The sequence below is a fragment of the Neophocaena asiaeorientalis genome, unplaced genomic scaffold, assembly GCF_003031525.2.
Source record: "Neophocaena asiaeorientalis asiaeorientalis breed wild unplaced genomic scaffold, Neophocaena_asiaeorientalis_V1.1 scaffold182, whole genome shotgun sequence".
In the NCBI taxonomy this organism is placed as follows: Eukaryota; Metazoa; Chordata; class Mammalia; order Artiodactyla; family Phocoenidae; genus Neophocaena; species Neophocaena asiaeorientalis.
The window spans coordinates 4,610,170-4,635,456 of NW_020174648.1; the positions used below are offsets into that span (position 1 = coordinate 4,610,170).

The 25,287-nt window shown below is 38.8% G+C and overlaps 1 protein-coding gene and 1 pseudogene across 1 annotated transcript in view; both read left to right on the top strand.

The window, feature by feature from the left end:
• COP1 (COP1 E3 ubiquitin ligase) overlaps positions 1–25,287 on the top strand; it is a 269,589-nt gene that overhangs the window by 504 nt on the left and 243,798 nt on the right. Inside the window, 1 exon segment of the mRNA XM_024758830.1 lies at positions 1–149. This exon segment is cut by the window's left edge and continues 40 nt beyond it. Coding sequence (XP_024614598.1) covers positions 1–149 — 149 coding nt within the window.
• LOC112408912 (40S ribosomal protein S2 pseudogene) lies at positions 9,518–10,401 on the top strand (annotated as a pseudogene).

Below are 25,287 nucleotides of genomic sequence, written 5' to 3' on the forward strand. Positions count from 1 at the left end.
TCCCGGCTCAGCTGCGCAGCCAGGCCCAGCGCCGGCGTAGGAGGGAGCAGCTCCAGCCTAGGGAGCGGCAGCAGGAAGCGACCTCTGCTTGCCCCCCTGTGCAACGGGCTCATCAACTCCTACGAGGACAAAAGCAACGACTTCGTCTGGTGGGTTGGACGAACAGCCTCCTCGCCCTCTCTGCGTTAGGAGTTTCTGCTCTTGGGGCTGCTGGGGTCCGGGGTGAGGGCGGTCTGTTGGGCGCTGTGGCGGTGTCTGCAGAGGCATTCGAGCGTTTGCAGCGGTTGGTGGGCTGAGGTGGGGGAATGTTGGAGTCCTGACGCAGGGTGGGAGTACTAAAGAGGTCAGTGCTGGTGGGGAGAAGTGAAGGGAGGTTAGGGAATAATAAATAGGGGGGGAGATGAAAGGCCAAATTAATGGCTGTGCATGAAAGGGGAAAGCTGGGCACGGAGGTTGGGCCTTGAATTTTCTGCCTCGCTGGTGAATTAGGTACCCTGTCAGTCCGGATTTCTCGTTGAGGTGAATTAAACTTGTAAAGGGAGAGGATTAAGCTTCCCGGGATGCTGAGGGAGGGAGTTGTGGGTCAGAATTTGCTTATTGAAGCATGGTAGATGATGCTCTAAACATGGGTATGGCTGTTTTAAGAAGTGGTATTTGATGTAAATATCCATCGTGTGTACGTGTAAATTATCTCCTCCTGCTTCAAAGGCTGGGTCACTTTTAAATTTGTTGTTGAGGCTCCTGTAGTCAAGAGAGTCTGTTCACAACAACTTCCACCTCTCAACTGAATGTCTTGAAAGAGGGGACCACGTTTATTAAGTATCATCCATGTGTCAGATGTGACTGCACTACACTTGTATTAACACATCAGCGTATACTGGAACGTCGGATTTGAGAAAAGCTAGGAATTAGATGTGTTGTCATCGTAGTTAGCATCTTGAATGCTACGCAGTAGTCCTGTTACGACATTTGGCATAGAGGGATTATACATATTAAGTGAAAAATGGAGTTGATTGTCTTGCTTGAGAGTGTTTCCATTTTCGTTGGGTTTTGTGTTCAAAATCCAATTCAAATGGTAAGATTGCAAGAAAGGATTTGCTTTTAGCTGAGTGAGAACTGGTAGGATTTTGTGCTTTTTCTCTGGAGGAAATTGTTGATAGAATAGAATACTAGTGATGTAGGAAGTTGGCTTGCACTGTCACTATACGGGAAGTTGATTCACTTCAGGGTTGAAGATGGTCCGAGTTGTTGTCATTAAATATGATAAGACTAGAAGTTGGGACTATAGGAAAGTTATTGATTAGGCTTATAGTTTCTAGTTCTTGCAGTAAAAATACCTTTATTCATACTTTTGCTTTCGTCATAAATTATTCTGGATTCAGAATTGATTCATTTTTCACTGAAACTGGGCCATAATTGTAATTTGTAAATAATTTGAGCAGCTTATCGTTGGGTATAAGATGTGTTTGTGTTCATAGCCAGTAGAGAATCCCATAAGATAAAGTAGAAGCTAATGAAACAAAGTGAGGGTTTGCACAGTTTGTCTTTTTAGCCACCATTTGCATTTCACTTTTTAGTAGGTTAAAAGAAAACAAACATGCCAGCATCCATATAGGTACACTAAGATAGTGTGAAAGGTGTGAGAAAGAAGGAAATTAATCATTCATTCAACAGATATTTCTTTGGCACTCACTGTCTGCCAGGCACTGTATGCATCTCATTATACTTACTATAAGCTATTTTATAGGAAGTTGGAGAGGGATGGGAGAGTATAAGCAGCTGGCACTAATTTTTATTGTTTAGGGGTAAGATTATTAAAATTTTTATTAGTCTGTCAACTAATTTTTAAAAATTAAAATCCAGTCTCTTGAGTCTTAACCTGTTGTTTAGATTTTTCTGCTTCCTTTTTTTTTTTTTGCGGTACGCGGGCCTCTCACTGTCGTGGCCTCTCCCGTTGCGGAGCACAGGCTCTGGACGCGCAGGCTCAGCGGCCATGGCTCACGGGCCCAGCCGCTCCGCGGCATGTGGGATCTTCCCGGACCGGGGCATGAACCTGCGTCTCCTGCATTGGCAGGCGGACTCTCAACCACTGCACCACCAGGGAAGCCCCTTCTGCTTTCTTTTATATTCCAAGAGGAAGTGTCCAGTGAGAGTCATGAGTTAAAAATTCCGAATATTTCACTTTCTAAGAATTTCATAGTCCTCTGTTTCTTTTTCTGGTGAGGTTAAATATTCAGAAGAATTCATTAATGGAAATCAGTTTTCCTGATTCTCCAGCTAGATTTGATTTGGCCAAGCATTTGGGGCAGGAAGGTGAGGATTAGGCAAGGCCCAAGGAATCCTTTTCATTTCTAATTGGCTCTGGGTGGTTGGTCTTGTCTGCTTCAAGGTCAAACTGTGAACCAATCCAAATTATTCTAAGCTTTTACAGCTAAATGAGGCTTAAGTTTGAATAATGATAACAATTCCTTATTCATCATATTTTAAAGATATGTTTATACTTCATGTTTCATTTTATCCTAGAGCAATTCTGTGAAGTTATATAGAACTTCCAACTTTATATAATACTAATATAATTGTATTCTCATTGAGGTACAGAGAAGTTAAGTAACTTGGTTTTAGATTGGGTAGCTCAAGGACAAAATTAAAACTCGTATCTCTGAATTCTCAATTTAGTGCTTTCTTTGTATGGAATTTAAAAATTTCATATCTATAAGTTAAAGTACATGTATTTAGCTTCGTGGTTCTTAAATGTGGTAGACTGAAGGGAAACAGCTGTTTCATAATCACAGGAGATAAATGTCTTTATCCTTAACTACTCTCTCCCCTTGCCTGTCTGCTTGCCCATGTCCCAACAGGACAAAACTGAATTGGAGGCTGGAGTGGGCAGTGTAGTTTGCAGAAGCTCCCTTGTTAATAATGATATGTCCTCTTCCCCTCCTTGAGAATGGTTGATTTAAGGTCAAATGCCTAATTATCAATAATACATATTGGCCTCTCCTGACTCATATTTGAAAGTAAGTTTATATTTAATTGCAGAATTGATGAACATTTTAGGGATTTATAGTTTTTACTTTAATATTTCTTTCAAACAAAGGATTGAAAGTATCGCCAAGTTGCAGATAATTCTAACAATGTTTTATAGATGGAGACTCTGTAGTACAGTAGAGAGTAGTATATAGCTTGAAGTTGGATAAATCTTGGACATTCAAAGGAAGTCTTTGTTACTTTGATTTTTCAAATTTTTCTTACATGATTCATTTAAATTACGATTCATTTAAATTCGTTTAAATTATGTTTAAATAGCCTGTGTTTGAAAGACAATTTCTTTCTTTTATGTTATCACATTACTACTGCCTCTGCATTAGCTTTTCCAACCCCCTGAAATAACCTTTTCTACCTCTTCAAGTCCCAGATACTCTCTGAGTTGTAGCAGAAATAAGTATTTTTAGGTAGATAGTAAGCCCCTTGTGGGAAGGTTACCTCTGCCTGATAAAATGTAGGTAGAATCTACATGAAATCCATCTGCCATTTAATAAATTCTCATGTCAACTATTAAAAATGGACTGTCCTGAAGGAGCTCACGATTTAACGTGAAGAAAGACTTTTAATCACATAATTATAGTATCACATCCTGGCATTATTGCTTCTCTTAGTACCATGGCAGATGCTAAATACTTTTCTGAATTCAGATGTTGTCTCACGGTCCTCAACATAGCACTGCAGGCAGCCACTACCTATTAATTACATTTAGCCCTAAAGATGAAATCTGTTGACCATTCTTGCTACTATAACTGTTTTCCAAACTATTAAAAAGTGAAATAAAATAGCAGGTATCATAGAACCTGTCATTATAAAGATAGTTTGATGAAACTTTTGGTTACATATTTATGTACAATGTATAAGTACTTACTGGGTATGAGGCCTCAGTTTAGTTTAAGGATGGGCTTTTGGCTCAAAGCTCAGTTCGTATAGTTAATAATGGTGGTATCAGTATTTATATCCAGACGTTTTGGCTCAAAGCTCAAGTTCTTAACCACTATATTGCTTTGCCCTTCAGAGGCTGGAGATTTTGTTTAAAATCAGCTTTATTAAGATATAATTTGCATACCATAGCAGTCACCAGTTTTAAGTGTATAGTTCAATGAATTTGACAAGTGAATACGTCTATGTTACCACCGTAATCAAGATACAGAACATTTCCATCACACTAGAAAGTTCAGTGTGCTACACCTTAGCACTCTGTCTTCGAACCTCATCTCTGACACCTGGCAACTGGTCATCTGTTTTCTATCAATATAGTTTTGCCTTTTCTAGGATATTATATTAATGGAGTCATTCAGTATGTAGACTTTTGTGCCTGACTTATTTGGAGTAATGTTTTTGAGATTCAATAATGTTGAATGTCTCACTAATTTTCTTTTAATTGCTGAGTAGTATTCCATTACATGGATATAACGTGATTTCTTTATATACTCATCAGTTAAAAGATATTTGAGTTTCTTTGTTTCTAAAGTTTTCAGTGATTGTAAAGAAAGCTGTTGTAAACATTCACATTCAGTTTTCTGTGTGGACCTGTCTTCACATCTCTTGGGTAAATACATAGGAGTGTATTGCTGGGTTGTATTGCCAAGTGTATATTTAGCATTATAAGAAACTGCAAAACTGTTTTCTAAAGTGACTATCATTTTGCATTTCTACCAGCAATATATGAGTTTCAGTTCCACATTCTTGCCAACACTTGCTGTTTTCAGTCTTTCAAATTTCAGTCATTCTAGTAGGTGTGTGTAGTAGTATCTTATTGTCATAATTTGCATGTAAGTCCTAAATATTGTGATGTTTTCTCCCAGTCTGTTGTTTTCTTTTTAGTTTTCTGAGCAGTCTTCTGAAGTGCAAAAGTTTAAAATTTTAAGTCCAATTTATGGACTTTTTTCTTTTACAGTCTATGGCTTTTGTGTTCTATTGAAGAAATTGTTGTCTGAGTCTTCTTGTATATTCTAGAAGCTTTATAGCTTTTTTGTGGTTAGGTATATAACCATTTCATGTTAATTTTTATATACTGTGTGTGGTAAGGGTTGGAGATTTTTTCCCTCCACTGTAGATGTCCAGTTATTGTGGCACCCATTTGTTGAAAAGACCATGTTTGTTCATTCAATTTTCTTGGAACCTTTCTCAAAAATTAATTAATATGTGTAAGTTTATTTCTGGAGTCTTTATTCCGTTCCATTGATCTATGTGTTTATCCTTATGCTAGTACCACATTGTCTGGATTTCTGTATCATTGTTGTAAATCTTGAAATCAGATAGTGTAGTTTTGTTCCTCTATTTCAAAGTTGATTTAGTTATCTAGGGTGTTTGCATTTCCACATAGATTTTAGCTTACCAATTTCTTAAAAAAAAGCATGCTAGGATTTTAATTTGAGTTACTTTGAATCTATGACCCAATTTGGGAAGATTTGACATCTTAACAATATTGAATTTTTGAGCCATAAACATAGTATGTTTCTCCAGTTATTTAGGTCTTTAATTCCTCTTAGCAGAGTTTTATAGTTATCAGTTTCTGGATCTTAAACATGTTTTGTTAAACTTACTCCTAAGTAGTTCATGTTTTTGATGCTGTTGTGTTATTTTAGTTTCTAATTAAAAATTGCTAATTTGCTATTCAATTTCTAATTGTTGCTAATATAAAAATAAAATTTATTTTTGTGTATTGACCTTGTGTCCTGTGAATTGTTAAGTTCACTTATTACTTCTAATAGTTTTTTGGTAGAACCGATGTGATTTTCTGAGAAGACAATCATGTCATCTGAAAATCAATATAGTTTTACTTCTTTCTTTTCCAATTTTATGCCCTATTTACTGATTTTTTTAAAAGAGATATTTTGTATTTTTATTTATGGGTGATATTCGTCTATGGTTTTCTTATAATATACATATATTTACTTTATATATTTTGGTTTTGATATCAGGGTGTATTAGTTTGCTAGGGCTGCTATAACATAATTACAGACTGGGTAGCTTAAAAAATAGAAAGTTATTTTCTCAACAGTTTTAGAGGCTAGGTGTCCAAGATCAAGGTGTTGTCAGGTTTGGGTTCTTCTGAGGCTTTTCTCCTTGACTTGCTGATGATGGCCACCTTCTTCACATGGTTGTCCCTGGGGCTGTGTGTTGTCTGTATCCTAATCTCTTATAAGGACACCAGTCATATTGGGATTAGGTCCCACATATATGACCTCATTTTACCGTAATTAGCTCTTTAAGGCCCAGTCTCCAAATACAGTCTTCTGAGGTACTGAGGGCTAGGATTTCAATGTATGGATTTGGGAGAGGATACAGTTCAGCTCACCTCTGTCTTCTGAAAGAGTTTGTGGATTGGTATGTTTCATTCTTGTCTGGTAGAATTCATCAGTGAAGCCATAGTTTTTGTGGCAAGGTTTCTATTTACTATTTCAGTTTCTTTAATTGATAAAGGGCTATTCAGGTTCTTTATTTCTTAAGTGAGCTTTGGTAATTTGCTAAGGGATTTCTCCGTTTCACCCAAGCTATTGAATTTGTTGGCATAAGTTCATAATACTTTTTTTGTTTATTGGAATTTTATTTTATTTATTTATTTTATACAGCAGGTTCTTATCAGTTATCTAGTTTATACATATTAGTGTATATATGTCAATCCCAATCTCCCAATTCATCACACCCCCCCCACCCCCCGCTTTCCCCCCTTGTCCATACATTTGTTCTCTACACCTCTGCTTCTGCCTTCCAAACTGGTTCATCTGTACCTTTTTTCTAGATTGCACATATATGCGTTAATATACAATATTTGATTTTCTCTTTCTGACTTAGGCTTTAATACTTCTTTATGTTTTAAATGTTTGTAGGATTTGGAGGGATGTCCCTTCTTTCATTCCTGATATTGGTAATTTGTGTTTTCCCTGTTTTTTTCCTTGAACAGTTTAGCCGGAGGATTGTCAGGTTTTTTTTTTTTTTTTTTGGGGAAGGGAAGCCCAGGATTGTCAGTTTTATTAATCTTTTCAAATAACTGGTTTTGGTATTATTGATTTTCTAAATGTCCATTTTCTATTTCCCTGATATTTGGCTTTATTTTTATTCTACTTAGAGTTTCATCATTTTCTGGCTTCTGACTACAGAATCTTAGATAATTTTGGCCTTTTCTAAGAAAAACATTTAATTTTATTAGTTTCCCTTTCTAATCCCTGCATTAATTTTCATTTCCACTGATTTTTTTTTAAAACTATTTTTGGTTATTTATTTATTTATTTACTAATGGCTGCATTGGGTCTTCGTTGCTGCGTGCAAGCTTTCTCTTATTGTGGCGAAGGGGGGCTATTTTTCGTTGCAGTGCGCGGGCTTCTCATTGCAGTTGCTTCTCTTGTTGCGGTGCACGGGCTTCAGTAGTTGTGGCATGTGAGCTCAGTAGTTGTGGCTCGTGGGCTTTAGAGAGCAGGCTCAGTAGTTGTGGCACACAGGCTTAGTTGCCCCGTGGCATGTGGGGGCTTCCCGGACCAGGGTTCTAACCCGGGTCCCCTGCATTGGCAGGTGGATTCTTAACCACTGTGCCACCAGGGAAGTCCCCATTGTGATTTCTTATTTGAAGAATGGGTTATTTAGAAATGTTTTAATTTCTAAATGAGAATTTTCTGGATATTCTGTTTATTAAGTTCTAATATATATATAATATATATATATATCTAATATATATATATTAAGTTCTAATATAATTCAATTTCATTCAGAGAATATGAATTGTGTGAATTCAGTCCTTTTAAATTTATTGAGACTTGTTTCATGGTTCACGGTAAGCTTTATCTTGGTTAATGTTCCATATGCATTTAAAAAAATGAGTTTTCTGCAGTGTGTAGACTGGTATATTCTATAAATGTCAAGTTTGTTGATGTGTTAAACTCTGTATACTCCTACTGATTTTCTATATACTTGTTCGGTCAGTTACTGAAAGGGGTGTTAAAATCTTTAACCATTCCAAGTGTAATTGTGGGTTTTGCTGTGTTTTCTTGCAATTCTGTCAATTTTGTTTCACGTATTTTGAAACTTTATTAGTAGGGCACATGCATTTAGAGTTGGTGGATTGATCCCTTTATTATTTTGAAATGTCCTTGCTTATTCCTGGTAATATTTGTTCTGAAATCTATTTAGTCTGATAGTATAACCTCTCCAGCTTTCTTTAAGTGTTTACATGGCATGTTTTTTTGTCCTTCACTACTTCTTTATGTTTTAATTTTTAAAGTAGGTTTCTTGTAGATAGCATATGTTTGAGTCTTTCTTTTTTATTTATTATGACAATTTGCCTTTTAAGTGGCTTGGTTAGACTTTTTGCATTTTAACATAATTATGATGTGCTTGGTTTTATGTGTATGTCTTGCTTGCTCTTTGTTTTCTGTTTGTCCCCTCTATTCTTCTATTCCTTTTTTGTCTTTTTTCCTTCTTTTCCTGCCTTCTTTTGGATTAATTGGGTGTTTTGAAGATTTCTGTTTTGTTCTACAGTTGACTTATTAGTGATAGCTGTGTGGGATGTGTGTGTCTTTTGGGGGGGAGTGTTTGCTCTACGGTTTATAGTACTCATTTTTAATTTTTTATATTCTAAAATCATGTTATGTCATTTCACATACACTGTAAGAATCTTGTAATAGTATGCTTCCATTCTGTAGGATCCATTCCAGTTACTCCCTCAATAGTTCTCTATTCCTTTTTTAAAAAAAATTGAGGTAAAATTCATACCTCATAAAATTCACCATTTTAACCGCTTAAACTGTGCAATTCAGTACATTGACAGTGTTGTGAAGCCATCATCACTATCTACTCCCAGAATATTTTCGTCACACCAAAAGGAAACCCTATATGCATTAAGCAGTCACTCTCCTTCTTGTCCCTTGGCAACCACTAATTTGCCTTCTGTCTCTACAGATTTGCGTGTTTTTTGGACATTTCATATAAATGGAATTATACAATATGTGGTCTTTTGTATCCGGTGCCTTTCATGGCCTATGTTGGGTGCTCTTCTGAATTAATGACTAAAATATAGCAGTTAAATCTTGTTGGAATTGGCTTGAAACGATATATTGGGTCAATCATATTTTGTTTAAGGAATTTGAAATAAAAAAAAAAACACTTGAATTGGCCTATATGAAAAAAAAATAAAGTTCTTGTTGTAGTGCTGGTGCTGGAAGGGCTATATAGTTGACCCTTGAGTAACGCGGAGGTTGGGGTGCCCACCTTCCGCCTAGTGGAAAATCCACTTTAACTTACAGTCAGCCCTCCATATCCGCAGTCCCTCTGCATCTGTGCTTTCAACCAGCTGCAGATTGTGCAGCACTATAGTACTCAGTATTGAAAAACATCTGTGTGTAAGCCGACCCACGCGGTTCAAACCTGTGTCATTCAAGGCTCAGTTGTGTATTGCAAGCTGATATCCTTGAGAAGCAGAAAAAGAAGCATTAGTCACATAAAGAGTAGAGCACTACCTTCTTCGTAAAAACACCAAATGGTGGATGATGCTGGTGCTGCGGAGGGCCTGGAGGCCCCAGGGGCCCTGGAATAGGAGGCTGCAGCGGCTTCTGCAGAGGCTTCAGCAGCGGCCTCCGGGCCCAGGGTCGCGGTCGGGGCCGAGGCCAAGGAGCTTGCAGAGGCAAGGCTGAGGATAAGTAGTGGCTCCCTGTCACCAAGCTGAGCTGTCTGGTCAAGGACATGAAGATCAGGTCCCTGGAGGAGATCTGTCTCTTCTCTCTGCCCATCAAGGAATCCGAGATCATTGACTTTTTCTTGGGGGCATCCCTCAAGGACGAGGTTTTGAAGATTATGCCTGTGCAAAAGCAGACCTGTGCTGGCCAGCGGATCTGGTTCAAGGCATTTGTTGCCATTGGGGATTACAACGGACATGCTGGTTTGGGTGTAGAGTGCTCTAAGGAGGTAGCCATTGCTATCAGTGGGGCCATCATTCTGGCCAAGCTCTCCATCATCTCCGTGCGGCGAGGCTACTGGGGGAACAAGATCGGCAAGCCCCATACCGTCCCTTGCAAGGTGACTGGCCGCTGTGGCTCAGCGCTGGTGTGCCTCATCCCTGCCCCCAGGGCCACGGGCATCGTCTCAGCCCCTGTGCCCAAGAAGATGATGGTTAGAATTGATGACTACTATGCCTCTGCCGGGGCTGCACCGCCGCCCTGGGCAACTTCACCAAGGCCACTTTTGATGCCATTTCCAAGACCTACAGTTATCTCACTCCTGATTTCTGGAAAGATGGTGTTCACCAAGTCTTTGTATCAGGAATTCACTGACCATCTTGTAAAGACTCACACTAGAGTTTTCGGGCAGAGGACCCAGGCTCCAGCTGTAGCCACCACATCGTTTTCTATGAGAAAAATAAACTGAATGAAGCCAGTTTAAAAAAAAAAGTGGAGCACTAGTGAAGATGTGTATTCCATATAAGTGCACTGAAGTCCCTAGATCCACCTTGAATCTAAGACCAGGTCCTGTGAGCCCTGGTCATGGTGTTTGCTATGAGATAATTCTAATTTTTCCACTTATATTATAGCTACACAAGCCTAATTAAAATTATTCGCCAACTCTAAGCCTTTAGTCATTAGAACTGATGCTCTGTTTGAGTAGAGAAACGTTGGGAGTGTGTGAGTAGAATAAGATCCAGGAAGAGATTGAGAGTGTATTGGAGTCATTTCACACTGGGAGGAATCAGTAGTGACACTCTTTGGCCATATTTGGTTTCCTGATCCAGACTACTTTTTTTGGGGGGGGTTGGAGGGGACGGAACACCAGAGATTGCTTCCCTTATCTTTTTTTTTTTTTTTTTTGCGGTACGCGGGCCTCTCACTGTTGTGGCCTCTCCCGTTGTGGAGCACAGGCTCCGGACGCACAGGCTCAGCGGCCATGGCTCACGGGCCCAGCCGCTCCGCAGCATGTGGGATCCTCCCGGACCGGGGCACGAACCCATGTCCCCTGCATCGGCAGGCGGACTCTCAACCACTGCGCCACCAGGGAAGCCCTTCCCCTGCTTATCTTTTCATGCCTATCACTTGTATTGATCATGGTGTCCTTTTTTTCCTATACTATGTGGTCTCGTTTTTTTTTTTTTTTTTTAAAGAAAACTCTGCCCCTGAAGCTAGCACACAGCTATTTTGAATACACTCCCCCTCTTTTTTTTTTAAAGATTTCATTGTTAAATTAGAGTCTAAGAAGTTTGCCTTCTATTCCTTTTCTTCCTTACCTTTCCTATCCTTATTCATAGAATCCTGTGACATAAACCAAAGTTAAATACAGGTCTTAGTGGAGATAGGAAAAAAATCTCATTGCAAAATACCAAATAAACTTAATTTTTATTAAAAGAGACTTCTAAGATTTTTAGGGCTTTTTATCATATCAAATGAAACTAGGAAGGAGTGAGATGAATGGACAGAGGCTGGAACTTAACTGCTGCCTGTGAAGATTGGTGCTGGGGATTTAGTGTTACCAGTGTAGGTGTTAAAAAATGATTTGAGGTTTATTATTTTCCTTTTCATTTATTTCCTTGTCTTTCAGTTCTGAATCCACCTGGGGCCAGTTGAGAATGGAGGATGGCTTGGGGATGGTCACAAAGCAGCTGGTTTAAGGGGAAGGAGGCAGCTAGAGAAATGTCAAGTTTTGGACATTTTGAGAGGAAAGAAGAAACATTTCTGTGGCTACTGACTTTTGCTGCGTGTCTTTCACTCTTGAAAGGATGTATATAAATTTCAGCATATTCAAAATAGTTGTTTCCAAGGTTTTCTATATGTTGATAGTGATTTGAAATTTCATGGTCACAGTGATGCATGTAAGTATTTGTTTCCTTTATCTTCTGAGATCATAGCATGAGGCAAAGGGCACTGGACTTGGCATTAAAAGCCCTGAGATGTAACTTCCGGCAAATATATATTTGACTTAGAGCATGTTTTTTCATTTATAAATTGAGATGTAGTGATATTCCATTATAGGATTGTGAGGTTTAGATTATATAATAATACATGTATAAAGACATTGTAAATTATAAAATCACGGAAAGGAATCAGGTGGTGTTTGCCAGGATTTCACATTTGGTACCAAAATATGAAAGTGGTTCTTTGGTCCTGTTAGGTAAGATGTAACCACTCCCTATTTTCCTAAATAACTCTAAATTGTACCTGGCTCTGATTATCTTGATGTTATGTTTTTTAGTACTTAACCTTTGAAAGACTGAATGCTTGGTTACTTAGAACCAGTACTACCGTGAGACAGTTGACACATTTTGTGGAACTGTAATGGAGTTAGTGTCAGTACCAAAATATATATGGATTGAGCAATGTCCTTATTATTGTACCATTTATTATTACTATACCATTTGATAAGTTTGGATACTGCTTTTGAAGCAGGTAATACATTAAAAAGTTAGGCAGAGTATAAATAAGGCACTGATTAAAAGTTTAACTTGAGAGTCAAACTGATTGCCATAAGACCCTTGCTTAACTGAGATGATGTGCCTTATAAATAGAAAATAGTAGAATTAAATAATTTTCTGTATCTGTATCTGTTCTGCATTGTTGGTTTTTAAATGCAGTTAAATGACACACATAACCTTTTGGCGAGCTTAAGGTTGTGCACTATAATATCTACCTTCAGTTTTGGCACTTGGTATGAAAATGTCTTCTTCACAAGATTGAACTGAAGACCATTATTTTAATAAAACAGTGACAAGATGAAAAGTTCAAATAATCACTACTAATAATGGTTTGAATAGTACTAGTTTCACTTTGTGGTCTATCTAAAGTTCTGTGGTAAGGTTGCAAAATCAGATGCCTAAAATGGCCATCTAATTTTCTCTTAAATCAGTATCCATTATGCTTATTTGCTCTTATGTCTTTCTTTTTCTTTATTTCTAAGTTTTTCTGAGTTCTCTCACCTCTTTTCAAATAAGCTTTTCTTCCTAATACTTGGTTTCTGAGGTTATCTAATTGAGAATTTTCTTTATCTTTCAATGCTTTTGTCATTTTCTTTATTTTTTTTAGTACATCTTAAAATATTAGATTTTAATTTCCATTTATCTTGTCTTCCTGTTGTGCTTTCGTTGTTTCTAGGGATAGTATTATGCTCCATATTCAACTGTGAACTCTTTGTGCTGCTTATGTTTTAGAGTGATTAAACATAAAATATGTTTCATGCTTATATTCATTGTTACCATTTTTAGAGCTCTTTATTTATTTCTTTGTGTATATTTGCTGTCCCACTTTGTATTCCTTCTTCCTGTAGAACTTACATCAATATATCATGCAGTGAAGGTCTGTGTACGATGAATTCTCTAAGTTATTTGTATTTGAAAATTACTTGTTTTGTCTTCATATTCAAACATTTTTTTTTGCTGGGTATAAAATTCCAAGTTTAAAGTTTTTTTCATGCAGTATTTTGAAGATGTCACTCCATTGTCTTTGGCGATATATATACAGTGTTTTTAAGTATCAGGTATACAGCAAAGTGATTCAGTTGTACATATATATATATCCTCTTTCAGATTCTTTTCCATTATAGGTTATTGCAAGATATGGAATACAGTTCCCTGTGCTATACAGTAGGTCCTTGTTGTTTACCTATTTTATGTATAGTAGTTTGTACCTGCTTGTTTCAAACTCCTAATTTATCCTGCCCCCTCCCCGCCCCACTATCCCCTTTGGTAATCATAAGTTTGTTTCTGTGTCTGAGTCTGTTTCTGCTTTGTAAATAAGTTTATTTGTATCATTTTTTTAGATTCCATGTGTAAGTGATATCATATAATATTTGTCTTTGTCTGACTTCACTTAATATGATAGTCTCTGGGTCCATCCATGTTGCTGCAAATGGCATTATTTCATTTTTTATGGCTGAGTAATATTCCATTGCATATATATACCACATCTTCTTTATCCATTCATCTGTTGATGGACATTTGGGTTGTTTCCATGTCTTGGCTATTGTAAATAGTGCTGCTATGAACATTGGGGTGCATGTTTCTTTTCAAATTAGAGTTTTCTCTGGATATATGCCCACAAGTGGAATTGCAAAATCATATGGTAACTCTATTTTTAGTTTTTAAGGAATTTCCAGACTGTTTACCATAGTGGATGCACCAATTTACATGCCCAACAGTGTAGAAGGGTTCCTTTTTCTCCACACCCTCTCCAGCATTTATTATTTGTAGACTGTTTAATGATGGCTGTTCTGACTGGTGTGATACCTCATTGTAGTTGTGACTTGCCTTTCTAGTAATTAGTGGTATTGAGCGTCTTTACATGTGCCTGTTGGCCATCTGTATGTCTTCTTTGGAGAAATGTCTGTTTAGGACTTCTGCCCATTTTTTGATTGGGTCTTTTTTTTTTTTTTTTTTGATATTGAGTTGCATGAGCTTTCTGTATATTTTGGAAATTAATCCCTTATTGGTAGCATCGTTTGCAAATATTTTCTCCCAGTCTGTAGGTTGTCCTTTTGCTTTGTTTATGGGTTTCTTTGCTGTGCGAAAGCATATAAGTTTGACTAGGTCCCATTTTTTTGTTTTTATTTCCATTTCTCTCGGAGAGGGATCCAAAAAAATATTGCTACGATTTATGTCAAAGAGTGTTCTGCTTGTGTTTTCCTCTAAGAATTTTGTAGTATTTGGTCTTGTATTTAGGTCTTTAATCCATTTTGAGTTTATTTTTGTGTATGGTGTTAGAGAATGTTCTAATTTCATTCTTTCACTTGTAAAGGTTTCCCAGCACCGCACTACAGCCGTTTAACGGTTGTCACTGGGCAGGCAGTGCCTCTAATACTGGTTATGCTAGAGGTGATGTTTTTGGTAAACAGGCGGGGTTTGTGTTTGCCGAGTTCCTTTTACTTTTTTTAATCTTTCCTTAATGCAAGCCTGTGTTGGGTTAACAGTGTTTTTAATAAATAATTTAGTGTTGGGTTATATTTATTAGCTGTTAATTATCAGTGTACTATCAGTTACTGATGTAAGCTTGTGCGAGGAGAAGAATTTCTTGTTACTCATGTTAACAGCATTGCTTCTATAGTTATATAGATTAGTCCAATAGTCAGGCTAGGAGTTGATTTACTTATTGTTGGAATTAAAACATTGTTTTATTGTTGAGCTTGAACGCTTTTTCAGTTGGTGGCTGCTTTTAGGCCAACTATGGTTTATGTTTATTTTACTCTCTAGTTAAGGTTGTATCCATTTCTAAAAAGCTGTACCTTTTTAGACTAACAATTAAATATACGTTGAGACTTGATGTGGTTTTTAGTATTATTTAGCATTGAACTGAAATTCTTTTCTTGGACAACCAGCTATCACCAGGCTCGTTAGGCTTTTCACCTCTACTTATAAGTCTTCTCACTATTTTGCCATATAAATGAGTTCGTTCTAGTTACTGCTCGTAAGTAGCTCATCTGGTTTTGGGTAGTTTAGCTTAAGGTCTCTTTGCTAAGTTGTTACTAGTTAAGTCATTATGCAAAAGGTACAAGGGGTAAGCTTTGCTTTTTTTTACTTTTAGTGTTTCTTTCATCTTTCCTTTATGGTACTTTCTCTATAGCACCATTGGTGGTTGAATTTCTATCTCCTATACTTTAGATGTATAATGAATGTTTTATTTGATTGGTTTACGGTAGTAGCGGTGGGGGGGTGTGGGCTAGATTTAGTTCAAGATATACACGGGTTGTGGAATCTTCTAGGTGTAAACTAGATGCTTTGTTTAAGCTACATCTTGTTTTATCCAAGCACACTTTCCAGTATGCTTACCTTGTTACGACTTGTTTCCTCTCGTATAGTTGCTTAGCATGGGTTAGTAAGCTGGGGCTTTGCTGTGGTACTTGAGGAGGGTGACAGGCGGTGTGTCTGAGCTTCATGGCCTTATTCAATTAAGCACTCTGCTCTTAATTTACTACTAAATCCTCCTTTGGTTTTTAGATTTCATAAAAACTTTCGTGTGGGTATGAGGGATGTTCTTAGTATAGAAAATGTAGCCCATTTCTTCCCATCCCATAGGTTACACCTTGACCTAATGTTTTTATGTAGGGTAGTTATACTTACTTTCGTTTCCTTTTAGGGTTTGCTGAAGATGGCGGTATATAGACTGAAGTAGCAAGGGTTGGTGAGGTTGATTGGGGTTTATCGGTTACAGAACAGGCTCCTCTAGAGGGATATGAAGCACTGCCAAGTCCTTTGAGTTTTACGCCGTTGCTAGTAGTACTCTGGCGAATAGTCTTGTTCTGTGACTATTTATGTTTACGACTAAGCATAGTGGGGTATCTAATCCCAGTTGGGGTCTTAGCTGTCGTGTAGTCAGATTGTATTAGTCACTTTCGTGGTTTAGTTTAGTTTTAATTATGGCTTTTTACAGCTTAATTAAGATTTGACTTTATTCTGTGTGATTCCTTAACACTCTTTACACCGGGTCTCTATTAATTTGGGTCAGTTGTATGACTGCGGTGGCTGGCACGAAGTTTACCAACCCTAGTTATCCTGACGTAGTCAAACTTTCGTTCGTGGCTTAATTTTTATCACTGCTGTGTCCCGTGAGGGTGTGGCTAAGCAAGGTGTTGTGAGCTGCTAGTGTAGCGTGCTTGATACCCGCTCCTTTTGATCTTTGTGATTTGAAGGGCATTCTCACTGGGATGTGGATGCTTGCATGTGTAAGTCTGTTAAGAATTAATAGAAAGGCTGGGACCAAACCTTTATGTTGATGGGGCTGGCGAGCCCATCTAGGCATTTTCAGTGTCTTGCTTTATGAAAAATAAGCTACATTAACCTATGGGATGTGAAGATGTTCAGATAATTTCATTATGGGGCTTGTGTCAGATTTAGTATTGATTTATAAATAAAATGGTTTGTAGATCTAGAGAGGAACCTGTCTAGGGGTGTGGTGAATATCTAAGCAGATGGTTAGTGTTGTATGGGATAAGGGCGGTTTGATCCACTAGGAGATACAGTTTTTTGAGCCCGGGGGGGAATAGTGGAGTACTGTGTCCTGTAACCATTAATTTAATTGCACATGTTGGTTGTGCTAGTCAAATAACAAATACATACAAGTCCAGCTACAGTTTGCTTGACTGTGACGAGACCTTTTAAGGTCATAGCTGAGTCTGTGCAAAATCCCCCCCAAAAATAAAACATACCAAATGTATGAAATCTCAGTTATGTGTGAGCATGGGCTGATTAGTTATTAACCCATCGAGATGTCTTATTTAAGGGGAACAAGCGGGCGATTTTAAGTTAAAATGGTCCTGAAGTAAGAACCAGATGTCTTATAAAGATCACCGTTAGCTACCCCCACGGTTTATGGGCCCCGTGCGAGAAGAGGGATCCCTGCCGAGCAAGTTGCTGGTTTCACGCGGCATGCTGATTAACCTCGTGATCTAATGGAGGGGCCATAATGTTAGTTGACTTAAACTGATTTAAGGACATGTCCTATGTACGACCAATAATTTATACGTAATATGTAAAATTAATGCAATTCAATACGAGCTTCAACTGCTCGTGGGGAAAATAATTGAATGCACAGTTATACATAGCATGTACATATATACATTTACAGGAAGACGCTATTATTGACGTGTGGGAGTACATGTGAGTATGATTTATATGACAAAAGTATTATAAAATAAATTATTTTCAATACTGACATAGCACTGTAGCCTTGTGGTTATTCTACAATAAGCCTTTTTCAGGGAATAGTTTATGTAGAATTTCAGCTTTGGGTGCTGGCGTTGAGGTGTTAATGCTTCTTCCTTGAGTTTTAGGGAGGTGTGGTTTTCTCCTTTTCCGTTTTACAAAGCCGGGGTATTTTGCTACACTACAAAGACTTCATTTTAGGAGTTTATTCTCAATAAGGCTAGTTACTAGGATTAGGAGAAAATATAAGATGGATACTAATTGGCCTACAATTATGTATGGGTGTTCTGTGGGTTGGCCTCCAATTCATGTTAGGGTCAGGAGATCTGCGACTAGTACTCAGAATAAAAATTGGCTGAAGGGTCGGAATATTATGCTTCGTTGTTTGGTTGTGTGGAGTATTGGGATGAATATTAGGATAAGGATTGAGAGTAGTAGGGCTAAAACTCCTCCTAGTTTGTTGGGAATTGATCGTAGGATTGCGTATGCAAATAGGAAGTACCATTCTGGTCTAATGTGTGGTGGGGTGTTGAGTGGCTTTGCTGGGGTGTAGTTATCGGGGTCTCCTAGTAGGTCAGTTGTGAATAAAGTTAATGTAAGTAGGGTTAAGATTAGTAGTAAGGCACCCAGGATGTCTTTGATTGTGTAGTAGGGGTGAAATGGGATTTTGTCTGTGTTGGATGGAATTCCTGTGGGGTTGTTAGATCCTGTTTCATGGAGGAATAGTAGGTGGACGGCTGCTAGTGCTAGGATGATGAAAGGGAGAATGAAGTGGAAGGCAAAGAAGCGTGTTAGTGTTGCTTTGTCTAGGGAAAAGCCACCTCAGATTCACTCAGCTAGAGTGGTACCGATGTGGGGGATTGCTGATAGAAGGTTGGTAATGACGGTTGCGCCTCAAAATGATATTTGTCCTCAGGGTAGGACATAGCCTACGAATGCAGTAGCTATAACTGTGAATAGTAGGATTACTCCAATGTTTCATGTTTCTTGGAAGGCGTGGGAGCCATAGTATAGGCCACGTCCTACGTGGGCGTAAAGGCAAATGAAGAATATGGAAGCTCTGTTTGCATGTAGATATCGAATAATTCAGCCGTAATTAACATCTCGGCAAATATGTGTGACAGGTGAGAAGGCAGTTGTCGTGTCTGGTGTGTAGTGTGTTGCTAGGAATAGGCCTGTTAGGATTTGTATGATTAGGCAGTGGCCAAGTAGGGAGCCAAAGTTCCATCATGAAGAGATGTTTGATGGAGTAGGAAGGTCGATAAATGTGTTATTGAGAAATTTTATTAGTGGGTGTGTTTTTCGAATGTTGGTCATTAGCGTTCTTGTAGTTGAATGACAGCGATGATTTTTCATGTCATTGGTCATGTTGAAGTCCATGTGAGAATAATGATGGCATTGTTTTTATTATAAGCATTATTGTAATCAGTTTTGTGGGGGTTTCTTCAAAGCCTTCGCCTATTTATGGGGGTTTAGGGTTGATTGTGGGTGGTGGTGTTAGGTTTGGGATTGTTTTAAACTTTGGTGGTTCATTTTTAGGTTTAATAGTGTTTTTGGTTTATCTGCAGGGAATATTGGTTCTGTTTGGTTACACGACAGCTATGGCTACTGAGCAGTACCCTGAGGTTTGGGTTTCTAACAAAGTTGTGTTAGGGGCATTTCTTTTAGGATTAGTGGTAGAGTTTTTGGTAATATTATACATTTTAGAGAGTGAGAAAGTGGAGATTGTGTTTGAGTTTAATGGGTTGGGGGATTGGGTTATTTACGATACAGGAGATTCTGGGTTTTTTAGTGAGGAAGCTATGGGAATTGCTGCTTTATACAGTTATGGTACTTGGTTGGTGATTGTTACAGGCTGGTCATTATTTATTGGTGTTGTGGTTATTATGGAGATTACTTGGGGTAATTAAATAAGAGTATACCAAGAGTAATAGTGATAGGAAAGATAAAAAGTAGAGTTTGATAAGGCCTTGTTGGTTTGAGGTTAACATGGAAGCCTTTAGTTGAATAAAGGCTGTGGTTTTGGGTAGGATGATTTCTAGTCAGGTTAGGTCTAGTAGGGAGGTTGCTAGTTTTTGACCTATTGGTAGGTTCAGGTGAGGGGGTAGGCGATGTATGATTGTGGGGAAATATCCTAATAGAGTGGAGAATTTAGTGGAGTTTGAGGAGTGTATATATTTTAAGTTTTGTGTGTTGAGGTTGATTCCGAATGTGAGGATAAAGCCTAAAGTCGTTATTACGAGGGCGGTTAGTTTTAGGTGTAAGGGTGTGGTTATTAAGGGAGTGGTTATTGGAGGAATGTTGTTGGATAGAATGAAGCCAGCAAAGATGCTTCTGATTAATAGGCGTTTGATAGGGTTAATTAATAGGGGATTGTTTTCATTAATGTTCATGGAGGCAGGGAAGCGAGGTTGTCCTAGTAGTGTGAAGAAAATGATGCAAGTGCTATAGATAGCTGTGAGGGAGGTAGCGGTTTGAGTTAATAATAGGGCTCAGGCGTTGGTATAAGATGAAGTGGCGGCTTCAATGATGGTGTCTTTAGAGTAGAATCTGGTGAAGAATGGTATTCCTGTTAGTGGGAGACAGCCAATGATAAGGGCGGTTGTAGTGAAGGGAAGGGTTTTGTATAGTTCTCCTATTTTTCAAATGTCTTGTTCGTTATTTAGGTTATGGATGACAGAGCCGGAACATAAGAATAATATAGCTCTGAAGAAAGCGTGTGTGCAAATACGTAAGAATGCTAAGTAAGGTTGGTTGAGACCAATTGTCACTATTATTAAGCCTAGTTGGCTGGAGGTGGAAAAAGCAATAATTTTTTTGATATTGTTTTGGGTGAGAGCACAAATGGCTATGAATAAGGTGGTGAGGGCGCCTAGAGAAAGAGTTATTGTTTGAATGAGTTAGTTATTTTCTGTTAGGGGGTAGAAACGGATAAGTAGGAAAATTCCTGCTACAACTATTATGCTTGAGTGGAGTAGGGCTGAAACTGGGGTGGGGCCTTCTACTGCTGAAGGGATCAGGGGTGAAGTACGAATTGGGCTGATTTTCCAGCTGCGGCTAGTACAGTTATTGAAGAGACTGTCTTTTCTCCATTGTATACTCTTGCCTCTGTTGTTGTGGATTAAATGATCAAAAGTGCATGGGTTGATTTCTGAGCTTTCTATCCTATTCCATTGATCTATATATCTGTTTTAGTGCCAGTACCATACTGTTTTGATTACAGTAGCTTGGTAACATAGTCTGAAGCCAGGGAGCATGATTCCTCCAACTCTGTTCTTTTTTTTCAAGATTGTTTTGGCTATTTGGGGTCTTTTGTGTTTCCATACAAATTTAAATTTTTTTTGTGAAAAATGCCATTGGTAATTTGATAGGGGTTGCATTGAATCTGTAGATTGCCTTGAGTAGTAAGGTCATTTTAACAATAGTCTCAACCTTGGAGAAGTGACCCTCCGTAGGAGACGTCTTACTCATCCCAGCAGTGCACTCCCCTCTCATCACCCAAGGGCCAGGTGCCAGACGGTCCCAGGGTAGAATCTGGCCTGCCTTTGCAGACTAGGTCTGCAGGCTGTGGGACTGTCATTTTCTTGCTTCTGGTGTCTGCCTTCTGGTGAGTGAGGCTGGTCTAGAGGCTTGTGACACTTCCTGGTGGGAGGGGCCGATGCCTGCCTCCTGGTGGGTAGAACTGGGGCCCTCTGGTGGGCAAGGCTGTGTCTAGGGGCATGTCTGGAGGGAGCTGTGTGCTTAGGAAACCTTTAGGTAGCTTTTCTGCTGATGGGTGGGGCTGTGTGCCCACCCAGTTTGTTGTTTGGCCTGAGGCATCCCAGCCTTGGAGCCTATAGGTGTTAGGTGGGACCAGGTCTTGGTGCCAAAATGTCAGCCTCCGGGAGAGAGCTCCCTTGCCCTTGGTCCCAGTGGGTGTGAGGTTTTGTTTGTGCCCTTTAATAGTGAAGTCTCTATTTCCCCCAATCCTGTGGAGCTCCTGTAATCAAGCCTCACTGGCCTTCAAAGCCAAATGCTCTGGGGGCTCTTCTTCCTGGCGCTGGACCCCTGAGCTGCAGGACCCGACTTGGGGCTCAGAACTTTCCCTCCTGTGGGAGAACCTCTGTAATACAATTATTCTCCAGTTTGTGGGTCACCCACCCGGGAGTTATGGGATTTGATTGTATCACGAATCTGCCTCTCCTACTGGTCTTTTTGGGGTTCCTTCTTTATGTCTTTAATTGTAGAAATTTTTTCTGGTACGTTTCAGTCTTTTTCAAAGATGGTTGATCTGCATATTGTGATTTTGGTGTGCTCGTGAGAGGAGGTGAGCTCAAGGTCTTTCTATTCTACCATCCTGGCCACTCTCCCCAACCCAGTTTTTTTAAATGGGCAAAAGAGTTGAAATAGATACTTCCTTTATGGAGTATTGCAGCAACCAATTCCCGTCTTTGCAGATGATCCATCACCTCTAAAAGTTGGATAATGACTATTACTGGTTTAATATGAAAGGGTGTAACTCAGGAACAGCCACATGGAAGAGATGCATAGGACAAGGTATTGGGAAAGGGTGCAGAGCATCCACGCTATCTCCAAATATGCCGCTCTCCCCGAATCTACAGGTGTTAACCAATCTGGAAGCTCTCTGAACTCTCTTGCCTAGTACAGTTTCTGATGAGAGGTCTGCTGTATTCTTATCTTTGTTCCTTTATATGTGATGTGTCTTTTTTCTATGACTGCCTTCAAGATTTTCTCTTCATTTTTGCCTTTATCAGTTTAAATGCATTGTATGTGTCAGGGTGTTTGTTTTTTAAAATTCTGCTTGGACAGCAAAGGAAACCATAAACAAGACCAAAAGACAATCCTCAGAATGGGAGAAAATATTTGCAAATGAAGCAACTGACAGAGGATTAATCTCCAAAATTTACAAGCAGCTCATGCAGCTCAATAACCAAAAAACAAACAACCCAATCCAAAAATGGGCAGAAGACCCAAATAGACACTTCTCCAAAGAAGATATACAGACTGCCAACAAACACATGAAAGAATGCTCAACATCATTAATCATTAGAGAAATGCAAATCAAAACTACAATGAGATATCATATCACACCGGTCAGAATGGCCATCATCAAAAAATCTAGAAACAATGAATGCTGGAGAGGATGTGGAGAAAAGGGAACACTCTTGCACTGTTGGTGGGAATGTAAATTGATACAGCCACTATGGAGAACAGTATGGAGGTTCCTTAAAAAACTACAAATAGAACTACCATACAACCCAGCAATCCCACTACTGGACATATACCCTGAGCAAACCATAATTCAAAAAGAGTCATGTACCAATATGTTCATTGCAGCTCTGTTTACAATAGCCAGGACATGGAAGCAGCCTAAGTGTCCATCAACAGATGAATGGATAAAGAAGATGTGGCACATATATACAATGAAATATTCCTCAGCCATTAAAAGAAACAAAATTGAGTTATTTGTAATGAGGTGGATGGACCTAGAGTCTGTCATACAGAGTGATGTAAGTCAGAAAGAGAAAAACAAATACTGTATGCTAACACATATATATGGAATCTGAGAAAGAAAAGAAAAGTCATGAAGAACCTAGGGGTAAGATGGGAATAAAGACACAGACCTACTAGAGAATGGACTTGAGGATATTGGGAAGGGGAAGGGTAAGCTGTGACAAAGTGAGAGAGTGGCATGGACATATATACACTACCAAACGTAAAATAGATAGCTAGTGGGAAGCAGCCGCATAGCACAGGGAGATCAGCTTGGTGGTTTGTGACCATCTGGAGGGGTGGGATAGGGAGGGTGGGAGTGAGGGAGATGCAAGAGGGAAGAGATATGGGAGCATATGTATATGTATAACTGATTCACTTTGTTATAAAGCAGAAATTAACACACCATTGTAAAGAAATTATACTCCAATAAAGATGTTAAAAAGAAAAACAGTTCTGCTTGGGGTTTTCTGAACTTCTTGGATATGTGGTAAAATGTCTTTTTTTGTTGTTACTTAAAAAAATGTCAGCCACTGTCTCTTCATGTATTTTGATTCATTTGATATTGACCCACAGCCCATAGATGCTCTGTTTTCTTTTCTTCCCTTTGTGTTTTAATTTGGATACATCTTCTGATTCACTGCTTCTTTTCTTAACTTGTATTTCATGTATTAATGAACCCATGGAAATGATCCTTTGTCTCTGATGTTGTGATCTTGTGGAGTTTTACCTTGGGCATGTGTGACTAGTATTCAACAATGAACTTGATGAGAACACTATGTAGATTTTTTAGGATTTTCTTCTTGTAGCTCGTCCGTCTCTGGTGTTCTGCCCTGTAAATTCTTTCCCCTTTATCCTTCCTGAACTCAGCAAGATTGTGGTGCTCTGCTTGTGTGCTCCCTCCTTGGGCCTGTGAAACTTTCTGTGAAGGCAAAAAGCTGAATCTGTGATAGTGTTCACTTCATTTGTTCCCCTTCCCTCAGAGATCTCAGTACTGTGTTGCTTAGTGTCCAGTGTCTAAAAGCAGTTGCTTCATTTATCTTATCCCTCTCCCCCATTTTCTAAGTGTGTATAGTAAGAGGGTAAGTTCGCGTCAGTTAAATTTTGACCTGAAGTGCTAATCATGAGCTAATCATGTTCACATTGTTCATTCACCACCCAAGGCTCCTCTTTTGCTTTGTTTTACTTTGTCATATTTCTTTGATTCTAATTTTTGCTTCATTTACTTTGACATATTTGAAAATTGGGTTATATGTTATAGATGATGGAATTAAGAAAAATTCTTCTTGGCTAGGTGGCAGTTGGAGGTAGCTGTCATTTCATACAGATGTGTCAACAGAGAAAATGCCTGCCTCAAAATATGAATATATATTTCAGCAGATTGGAGGAAAGTCTCTCAGACAATTGTGAATTACTGTTTTATTCCCTGTGAACTAAATGTTTGAATGTGGGAGAGAGAGGTGGAGGAGATTTTGGAATTTGGTGAATTAGAAGTGTTTAGCAACATTCCTAAAGCTGGAGTCAAATGTTGGTGAGCTGACTGAATGTAAACTTGGCTTACAATCCCAAGAACAGTAGCTTTTAATTAGTTCTATTATGGATTCTCTCAGTGAAGGATACTTTACCAAAGTAATAGACAATATTATGTGGAAAAATCTGCATATCAGTGACTTAGTCAAAAAGTGATTCAGAAAAGCTAGACCCTGAAGAATGAGAATTAGTTGGAAAACCTAATTATTATTATTATTTTTTAAGTTTCATTTTTATTTATTTTTTTGGTTGGTTGCGTTGGATCTTCATTGCTCTGCGTGGGCTTTCTCTAGTTGCATTGAGTGGGGGCTACTCTTCGTTGTGGGGTGCAGGCTTCTCATTGCGGTGGCTTCTCTTGTTGCAGAGCATGGGCTCTAGGTGCGTGGGCTTCAGTAGTTGTGGCACATGGGCTCAGTAGTTATGGCTCACGGGCTCTAGAGCTCAGGCTCAGTAGTTGTGGCCCATGGGCTTAGTTGCTCTGAGGCATGTGGGATCTTCCTAGACAAGGGATTGAACCCGTGTCGCCTGCATTGGCAGGCAGGTTCTTAACCACTGCGACACCAGGGAAGTCCCTGAAAACCTAATTATATATAAGTATATGTGTGTGTGTGTTTTTT